The sequence below is a fragment of the Apteryx rowi genome, unplaced genomic scaffold, assembly GCF_003343035.1.
Source record: "Apteryx rowi isolate R43461 unplaced genomic scaffold, aptRow1 scaffold_3, whole genome shotgun sequence".
In the NCBI taxonomy this organism is placed as follows: Eukaryota; Metazoa; Chordata; class Aves; order Apterygiformes; family Apterygidae; genus Apteryx; species Apteryx rowi.
This window is the reverse complement of record NW_020449418.1, coordinates 1,759,956-1,770,618: the sequence shown is the minus strand read 5'-3', so window position 1 is coordinate 1,770,618 and position 10,663 is coordinate 1,759,956. Positions and strand designations below refer to the sequence as shown.

At 37.0% G+C, this 10,663-nt stretch overlaps 1 protein-coding gene across 1 annotated transcript in view; it reads left to right on the top strand.

The window, feature by feature from the left end:
- Positions 1 to 88: 88 nt before the first annotated feature.
- Positions 89 to 10,663, top strand: part of NHLRC2 (NHL repeat containing 2) — a 40,326-nt gene continuing 29,751 nt past the window's right edge. Inside the window, exons 1-3 of the mRNA XM_026069559.1 lie at positions 89 to 484; positions 2,776 to 2,928; positions 8,446 to 8,901. Of these exons, the coding sequence (XP_025925344.1) occupies positions 319 to 484; positions 2,776 to 2,928; positions 8,446 to 8,901 (775 nt within the window). The 5' untranslated portion in view covers positions 89 to 318. The remainder of the gene's footprint in view (positions 485 to 2,775; positions 2,929 to 8,445; positions 8,902 to 10,663) is intronic.

Genomic DNA, 10,663 nt, shown 5'->3' with positions numbered 1-10,663 from the left:
CAGATTTATTCCGCTTAAAAATAAATAAGTCACTGGGCGGGAAAAAAGGCTGTGCTGAATCTGCTGGGCCGAAATCAGCACTAGGGAGCCTCTTGGCGAATATGCTACCGAGAATATCAGAGCTATATAAAAACAAGAATTTATTAGAAGCAGTCTCCCTTTAAAACACACGATTTATTTCGTGTTTGTGCTTAAGGGATTTTTTTTAATTGCTCCTTCGGTTCCCCGGTGTTGCCGGAGCGGGAGCTGTCGAATGTGGAACGGGGAAGAGGCAGGGCAGCAAAGCGCGGCCCTCCCTCCCCGCGCCCGGGCGGCGCCATGGCGGCGGCGGGGGCCCTGGCGGCGCTGCTGCCCGCCCAGACGCAGCTGGAGTACGGCCTGCTGGACGCCGACGCCCCCCCGGAGAAGGAGGACTTGGTCTACCAGTACCTGAAGAAGATGGACAGCCGGGAGCGGGACCTGGCGGTGCCCGAGCTCGGCAGAGGTGGGTGGCGGGGCCCGAGCGGGCCGGGCCCCCTCGGGCAGCGGAGCGGAGCTCGGCCCCGCGGGCGGCGGCGGCAGCTGCCCCCTCTGCCCCCGCCCTGGGCCCCCCGACCGCCGCCGGGCCCGAGCCCGAGCCCTGGCTCCCGCCCTCCGGCGTGTGGTGTCTTCTTTGAAGCCCTGCTGCCTAGGGGGCCGTTTAATTACGGCCCTGTTAATTTAAGGCCTCGTTAACTGCCTTTTTAGAAGAAGAAAATATTTGCCCTCGTTGCAAGAAATGTGACTCCTGAAAGTACCAGCAGGAAAAGACAAGTGCAAAGAATCCCTTTATAAGTGCTTTGCTAGTGTTTGTAAAAATGTGTTTTTTAAAATTTCTCTCCTAAGCTTCTGATATGTAGTTTCACTGCTTTACCGTTTTTAATAAAACGTTTCTCTTCTCTGCAGTATGTGATACCTGCCCTTGGCCTTACCCACTCTGTCAGCTTCCTCTTGAGCTCACTTGGTTTCACTGCAGCCCCTTAAGATGTTTCCCAGCTCTCTCCCCATGACTTACCCACGTTTGTCAATTTTTGTGTTTCTGATAATACAGACTAGTTTCTGATAATACAGACTATGCTGGAGATGTCATCCTCGTTCAGTGGTGTGCCCATTTCCCTTTCACACATTTCTATATCTCTTTTTACACTCGGTGTGAATCAAAGGTTAAGTTTTGTAAGATCTTGTAAGTCCTGCTCAGAGTCCTGGTAACCTAGTGAGATGCTCCGAAACCATGAGAGCTCACGAAAGGAGTTTGCAAGACAAAGACCTAAAAAGCTAAACTTCGGTGTTAGAATCACATACATATCACRGGACTGAATTCTGACTTAACCAATGAAGTAAAGTGAATGCTCTTTCTCTCTGGATTTGGATTTCTGAGTTGAACTTTCACCCTTGTCATTAGTGTCATTTCACTTTTTGTATTCTTTCAGAGCTTATGTTCTTTTCTGAAAAGCAGCTCAAATAAATAGTCAACATTTTTAATTTACAGTATATTTTGATAAAAGATTCTTTAGTGAAAAAGGGAGCAATACCATAAAATAAATAACCTACTCTTTTAAAAACAAAACATTTATCGAGTTTATGCATGATTTCCTCAGTGTACAGGCAAGGGTTTACTAAGTCTTATTATTGTCACCAAAGCAATGACTATGTGTGCGTCCATTTACGTTTATGTGTATGTAGGTAGTGAACAAACCTCCTCTTAGTGAAGCAGAAAACAATCCTCCTGCTGACCTGAGTAGTAGCAACTTGTTCTGGGGATGTGGGAAGTAAAAACTTGTTGAAACTGTCAGGATGGAATTTTTGGATATTTTTGGGTTACCAAAGCACACGTGTACATCTTTTTTTAAAAAGTAACCCTTCAAAAATTTAGTTTGGCTGTGATATATCATTATTATTCATGGATGTCCATATTATCAATGGGTATCCATATCCATTATTTTAAGGAATGTTGAGTGATAATAAGGGCCGAAAGTATTCTAGGATTTTTGTTTCCTACCTTGATACCAGTTTCTTATGGGATCAGAGGAGTATCAGTTACCTCTTTGTGAGTACGTACATAAAATGAGAAAACACTGCCTTAATGTCTCGTATCAGGTGATTGAAAATAAATGAGCAGAAGTAGTACCAAGTACATGTGAAAGGGTTTTATTTCTTCAAATTCAGCATATAACATCATTAATTTATACCTGCTATTTCAMACTGTTCAAACTCAAGATCAAAACTATAAATACAGAAATATTTCAGTAGTCTCTGATATTAGTTCTTTACAAAAATGTAAAATCTCCAAGAGTTTAGGAGATTTTTATCTGCTTACTAGCATGTATTTGTTGAATTTTAAATAAATAAGCATTACCCATATGACTTTCTTAGGGATTGGATAATGTAGATCATGCTTTACAATAGATGAAAATTGTTCTGAGGCTTGCATATGCTTTCCATTAAAAGGTGCCTATTTAAATATATAATCTGCACTTTCAATATTACATTAAATCTTGTTAACTTAATAATTTTGCTTAATACTACTTAATAATTAGTACATTTTATTTGCTAATTATGAAAAATTGTGGAGCATAAGGGTGAGTTTGATAAATGTAAGACTTTTTGTTTGCCTTCCTACCTGGATAGAAACATTTGAACATTTTTTAAGTTAACTATGCTAGGAATGTTGTCTCTTCTCATGGAAGTTAGGTATAAAGGTGTTCCTTTCGCTACCCCTCACCCCTAATTGAGAAACCTCTGTTCTCTGAATTCCAGATTTACAGTGGCTGAACACTGAAGGTCCCATTTCTCTTCACAAAGATCTTGGTGGAAAAGTGGTGGTGCTGGATTTCTTTACTTACTGCTGCATCAACTGTTTGCACTTGCTGCCTGATCTCCATGCCTTAGAGCACCAGTACTCTGATAAAGGTAAAAGTGCTTTGGCTTGCTTGGAATAGAACTTCCTGGCAGTGTTGCAGGTGGAGTAGCTGAGTCATTTTGTTGCTCATTACTAAAAGCTGGCAAAATTTCAGGGGGGCCTAAAAGTGTCTTAAAATCTTTTATGTAACCTAGTAAAAGTGACTGTTTGTATCCCCATCACATTTTAAAATGGGGTTAAATGTGGTAGCTATTGTGTCTGTATAATTAAAGAAATGGGATATGTACTTAAAGCCCAAATCTGATGTTATAAATAGAGCTATTTGAAAAATGCTACACAAGGATGTAAGATAGGGGCTCAAAATTAGTATATATATGTAATCCTCTACATTTGACTAAGGAACCAGCTCAGAGCAGGACATAGTACAGGTGGTGGAATGGATGTAGATAAGATTACTTCCCCTGCCCTGTTCTAACTGAAATAACAAAATACATAAACTTGATTTAAGATTGATTTGGTATTCCCTGCATCATCACTTTTTTTTTTCCATTAGTAGTCCTCTTTGCTCTGGAGAGAGATTTAAGCACATTAAATTCAGGTCTGTGAAAAAATCTCCATCTCTCTCTGATTGAATAAAAATGCAGGACAATTACTATTTAGAATTTGGTCTCTTGTCATTATGATGACTAGGCAGAGGTAAGCTTTATTCTTACACAACATTGCAGCAGCCACTAACTTACCAAGGATATTTTAACAGGCTGAACAGTGAGATGTAAAACAATATCAATTTCAGTCCTCAAAAATTTATATTAAATACTGTAATAAAATAATATTACTTTATAATGCTTAATAAGGTTCTGATGGATTATTAAATTGTTAACTGCATGAATTCTAGCATTACAGTAGTATAAAGCTATAAATGGATATATGCATGTATACATATATCAAGGCAATAAAGGTTGAGGGATTTTTTAAGCTGTAAACAAACACTTCAGTAGAGGGTTTTATGTCAGCGTGCATCTTCTTCACTGAAGGGGGAAATTACTTATCAGTCACCAAGGAAAAGAGGTTAAGAGAGCTGGCTTGAGAAAGCTGAGAAAAATAAAGGTCAGAAGAATAAGGTTAAGGAAGAAAGGACATCTGACATATCAAAAAAAAAACCCAAAAAACAAATTTCAATATTAATGCAAGTGTCTTGGTGTTCAGTGCCTTAAGCTGGAGTTCCAGCCCATTTTAGTTAAGGGAAGTCTCTTCTCCCTTGGGGAATGGGGGGCAGCTTCACTTTCAGTTGGATGAGTTCTCCAGTGTGTGCTAYCTTGTGATCGCACAAATGCTAATTTTGGTGCAATCGAATGGCAAAATCACTCCTTTTGAGAGCAGCATGTCAGGTTAAATAGATAGTGAAACTACAGCTTTACCAAACTTAAGGTGTGTATTTATAGGGCGTATTTGCACATTTCATCTATATATTTACAGTGCAATGGTAGTGATAAAGGGTGCTGACCTAGCAGACAATATTGTTTGGAATGAAAACAATCATCTTATTTTGCTAAAGCATCTAACTCAAAGTGCATTTAGATCTTTAATCTGTTGTTGGAATGTCTGAAGTAATGTTTCCTATATCTTTCTGCTTAACTGAGGACACATATCAATATAGGTGTAATTCATAGCAGTGTCTTTTTCTTTGACTCTACACCAGGTATATAAACTTTTGATATTCTGATAATGTTTTTATTGTTCACATGGTGTAAGTACCCTCTTATGCAGGAGTATGTTGGAACGTCAGCAATGTGATAATCAGACATGAGATGTGCAAACACAAGAAGCTGTTGTTTTAGGATGATCGTAACCATCAAATACATCCTTGCGCATATGCACACATTTTTATTGTCTGGAACTTCAATAGATTTGTCTCAAAGACTACTTTCCATAGACTTAAATGGCTGCTTAGCATCTTTATCTGATATGCTCTTGCTGCTATCTTCAGTGGTGCTATTTCTGTTTTCATAGTGGCATTCAGAAAGTTATTTTAAACCCCAGTGCATATTCAGTTCATGTTATCAGCAGTCCAGAAATGACTTCTATAAGAGGGAGTACTTTTTATATATTCAGAAATAGCTTGGCACAAGTCCGGCGTTATGCTCTGGTATAATCCTGCAAATAAAGTGTTTTAAATGGTGTGCATATTCATATAGACTCAAATAACATTTGTGAGTTTCCACAAGAGTTTTCCTCACGAGATGGTATTTTATCCTATTTGCGCTGTACAGGTGTCGAGAATAGAGTTCTTCTAGCTTTGTTGATTCTTTGGAAGGACAAGTGTAAGCACTGCTGCTGACACTATTATAGTGGAAATGTTTGACATGCTGTTGGAGTTCAACAGTTTATGATATTATGACTTCAACTATCTGATATTGCAACATGCTGTGCCTCTGGGATTAACAAAGACTGCATCCGTTATAGTGATTTTGTAATCTGTGAACCTGTTTTATTCAACTAAGTTTCATTGCTTTCCTGCTGTGCAGCTCTTTATCCTTTCTCGTTCTCATATTGAAATATTGCCATTCCTGCAGATGTTATACTTCTCCATTGATACGGTGTTATGGTTGAGGGAGGAGAAGGGCTAGTAGAGAAAAATAGTTTTCCATTTCTCTGTAACCAAAGAAAAAGCCGACCTGAGATTGAATTAGTTTTTTAGAAGGAAAGAAACTCCTCCGAGCTCAAATACAACTATTTAAGACCTGAAATAACTGCCTTTCTTACATTTCTACCACAAAACCAACAAAGTAGATTACTTAAAATAAAAATAAAATATGGATTTTGCTGTCAAAACAATAATGACTCTGGCAATACTCCATTATTATAGAGCTAGTTCATCAAATGCTAGCAATACAGTCTGCGTTACAGCAGAAAATTTCTTTCCTTGAATAAGTGTCAAACAACCGTATTGTATCTTGGAACACTGAGTCCCCTTTTGGAACAAGGGAGTATTTATGCTTTGGTTTTGTATTGTATAATACAGTAAAAAAGAGAACAGCTACATTTTTATGTGGTGCTATGGAGTTAGTCGATAATCTGTATTAAGGAACTATAGGTTTAAGCTTTGAAACTTTTAAAAGTACGGTGAAAGCACTAGAAACAGCAGTACAGCTGTTCATGGTGGGAGTGCTTTCATAAGTGGAGCTGGATTTTTACATTGCAAAATAGAGAAATTGAATGTATGTTCTCTTACTACCAGCAGTTTGGAACAGCAAAGAAGAAAACATGCTGGTAGGATTAGAAAGAAAACTTGGGATGGCAGCTTCACAAAGCTGTAAGGAGATGTAAGGATTTAGTAACAACTGAATTGCAGAGATTTTTTAAGTGTGAGGAGAAGAACCGTTAGCTATATTGGGTTGTGTGTTTTTACACACAAAGTTGATTTAAAAAAAAAAAAAAGTTCTGCAGAGCAGCAGGAGAGGAAGGTATTTGCAGCTGTTCTTTTAGGTAGACTGAAGAAGAGCAGCCTGAAGAAAAAGAGACTGCAGTCTTAAATTCAAACCAGCTCAACTGGGATTACTGTTTTGGCAGTAGAGCCTTGAAGAATTTGAAATGCTGTAGAAAAAACAATGGCAGGATTTAGCAAAGGCCCAAATATAATCAGTAGCTACAGGTAAGGGAGTGAAAGATTTCTTAACAGGAATGGGTTTGTGTAACAGGAAGCATTCTTTATGTGCTAGGAAAATCAAGGATCAGGAATTTGAGAAGAAAACATGTTAGACTAAATTAGTCAAATTCAGTGTTGGCATAATATGGCATTGCTGACATTCATTTCTTTTTGTTGTCAAAATATTTTCTAATACTGAAGTAAAATTAACTGGAATGGGTGTAAACTGTAAGAATATTCTCCTTTCCCGTTTGATTTCACTCCTCTCCTCAGAATGACACAAAAGATGAAAATTTAAAACTTTTATTTGCATAAAGAAGTAGAAAGATCCCAGATGTTATTGTGGTTCCAAAATGCTACTGCTATCCAGAAACATGCATAATTTTTGGATAAGTAGTAAGGTTAACTTCTAAGGATTTCTATTAGATTAACAGTTCTGGTTTAAAAGTACTGTATTGCAGTTTTCTACAACTGCATGGTTACTGCTGTAACCTTTTTTGCTCTGTTTAGGAAAAATCTTAAATGCTTCATTCTATCGTGATGGCTGTGAGCAACAGACTCTGTAAATAGATATGTTTCAAAACTTAGTCCAGCATTACTCAGATCTCCAAAGTTTAAAAAAATCATCACAGAATTCACAGGTTACTTTGGCTATAAGAAGGTTATTTTTATGCCTAATAATATTCTCTAAGTATGAAGTGAGACGAAGTATAATATTGATGTCATGCATGTTGTTTGCTTCATTTGGTAGAGATTTTGCTAGTAAAACATAATTTAAAATCCCCCCCAAAGGGTGTAGTCTTTCTTTTGCTCCTAGAAAGTATTGAAAAGTGACTTGATTAAAAGAAGGCTCTTCATTCTTTTTCTGTTGGGTAGATAGGGGGAATGGAAAATTTGGGGCTGCTTCCATAATGTCTACATGTGGAAGAAGTGAGTAAATTTGCTTTTATCACATGAATAAAAACAGCTAAAGTCTGAGCCACAGATTTTTATCTCTATGCTTGATTTCATGAAACTGAGAAAATAAGCTATTCAGAGAAGCTGATTGCTTCCTAGTGTGCTTTTGATGGATTTTAGGGTTGGTGCTATATATGCAATGTATATAACTTAATTATAATACTTTGTTCTTATGCAGCACCTTTCATATTAGGATCTCAAGTGAAGTTATCCTTATTATGGAAAACCTAAACTCTTCATTGTCTTTACAGGTCAAATACAGAAATTAGGTTAAACATGTGAAGAGAAGGGGCAAAAATCCATGATTAATCCTTTCTTTAAAAAAAAGGTTTTAAGCCTGATATGTCACAAGCACTATTTGTCATAGTTTTCAATGTTGCCAGTTTAGCTGAAATATAGAATACAGTATTGATTTCAGAAGCCTATACATTTTTTCATTATTTATCTGGAGTTAGATATTCCAGGATAACTCTGGACTTCCAGAGTTCAGTGTTACATTTGTGACTTCTAGTTAATAGTGGAAAATAATTCATTTTCTAAAAAAGGATAATTGTGTTGGGGAATCAAAAGACAAAGAGGTATGGTAAACACCTGAAAAAAAAAGTATCAGGTGAACTGTTCAGCTTACTCGTAATTATTTTGAAAGTATTTTCTGCCTTTGTACGCTGAGGTTCATGAATTAAAAACAATTTATGCCATATTAAATGTCAGCCAGCTGGAGATGTAATGGTAGTCAAGTTCAGTAATTTTACTGATAATTTATTTCCGAGTTTCAGTATTTTGTATACATAGCTATATTCCTACTGAGATGTAATCATTTATTATTTGTTCAAATCTTCTTTCATTCTGTAATGCAGTAAGTTACATTGTGAGATAACTGTGCTTCATTTTTACTTTTTTTATTAAATTTTTATTATTTCAGATACAAATATGTTTCAATGCAAAACTCTGCTTTTCCTTTCAGATGGTCTTGTTATTGTTGGTGTCCATTCAGCGAAATTCCCAAACGAAAAAGTTCTGGATAATATTAGAAGTGCAGTTCTGAGATACAATATTGCCCACCCTGTAGTAAATGATGCAGATGCAACACTTTGGCATGAACTAGAAGTGTCCTGCTGGCCAACTCTTGTCATTCTTGGGCCTCGTGGCAACGTGCTGTTTTCACTTGTTGGAGAGGGACACAAAGAGAAGTTGTTTTTATTTACTTCTGTAGCACTGAAGTTCTACAAAGAGAGAGGACAAATCAAAGATAACAAAATTGGAATAAAGCTATACAGAGACTCCCTCCCACCTTCTCCCTTGCTATTTCCTGGCAAAGTGACTGTAGATGATTCAGGAGAAAGGTTGGTAATAGCAGACACTGGACATCACAGGATTTTGGTTACCTGGAAAAATGGACAAATTCTACACACTATTGGAGGTAAGGTTATGCAAGTTTCTTATAGTAGTTTTATTTTATGAATGGAATATATTCTCTGAGGCTACTCGTCTGATTATTTTCTTAGAGCTTTTCTTATGCTGACTCTTTTCTTAGAGCACCTAGCAGTTTATAGGTATTGTTAGGAAAAAAAATTTCTAAAATAACTTGTAGTGGATATTGGGGGGATATGATACAGTACCATCAGTAGGATTGCTCTGTTAATGCAGCTGGTTGAGATGTCTAATGTTTTTTTCTTTGTTTTATTGAAGTATTTTTTATGTTGTGTCCAACATGAAGCACAAATGGCATATTCTATATCCTTATGTAAGAGTTGCAGATGGGTTTAGATTTAAGTGATGTACACCCACGTACCTACCAGTAGCAAGGCAGGGAAAAGAGAGACAGTAATGCCTCCCTTCCCAATAGAAAAAAACGTTGTTGTTGTTGTTTTTTTAATCACAAGTATCCCTCTGTAGGATCCCTGTCTGGTTTTGAGAGGAGGGGAGAATTATTTTGAAGAACAGTGGCATTGTACCTGTGCATAGGCACCTGAAAATGAAGTTGCCTAAATATTTATGAAAAGGCCTGTGTTCTCATCAAAATTCAAGTGTAACATGTAAACAAGTTATCGAAATAGAGAAAAGTTAAGTATTTTAAGTTTACTTTTGTTACAAACCTTGTATTAGGAACATTCCTACTTTAAAAATCTCTTTGTTTTCATAAATTGCTATCAGCTCTACAATGCAAATCAAGAAAATTCAGTTGAACTTGCCCACTTTTTATATGACTTATTCTTTCATAAATGAAACRTTTAGAACTGTTTCTTTTTTTTTTATCTAGTATGCTGGTCAAAAGTACAGCCTAATGCACCAAGTAAATAGCTGTCAGGACAGTCCATTTACAAGCAGCCATTATAGACAGATTTAGGAAAGGTTTGTATCTTCAAACCGTTGAAAACAATGGTTCATTTATGTCTCTGAATCAAGACCGGTATGCGACCTGGGGTGTATTACTTAATCTAGTATTGACTAATACCTGACCCATGGTGGGAATAGTACAAGCTTTATAAAAATACCATTGGCACTGCTGTTTAAGCACGGAGGAAAATCTCTCATTATTTAAAGTAATACTGCATTGAATAGACAGACTAATTATCCTAGTTAACCTGATAAAGGCATCAGTCTTAATGCCCTTCTATAAGGAAATTACAAATAGAATTTCTTATGATGAAACTCAAGGAATTTGGTTTCTGTTTGATCTGTGAGATGCAGTCTCTGTTCTCAAGGTACCCTTTTGTATTCTGGGATATTCATTAAATAGCAGCTCAGAGGGAAGTGTCCTAACCTTTGAGCTGATACCACCTGTGGCACTCTGTGCCCTCCCCTAGGCATTTGGACTCTTGTGCTTACCAAGGGGAACCAGTGAAATCTGCTACAGTAGCACCCCTGCCCTTCCTGTTTATTAATGTCTAAACTGTCTTCTGACAGTTAGTTGTGGAAGTTGTGTATTTTAGTGACTCAGTTAAATGGTTCTGTGGCCAGAAAATAATATAATAAAGCTGATCATACAGTAATAAATGTGGGAATGCACAAAGGTTAAAGTTACTATATGTGATGCAAACATAATAACTCATGTATCTAAATGTCTTCTGTTGACACATACTGCTAATGCACTTTAAATGTTACTCCCTCTAAAATATGATGCTTACCTTCATACTGTTTTATTCAGGTCATGTTTCTTTTCTCTTTCTTGATTATGCTGT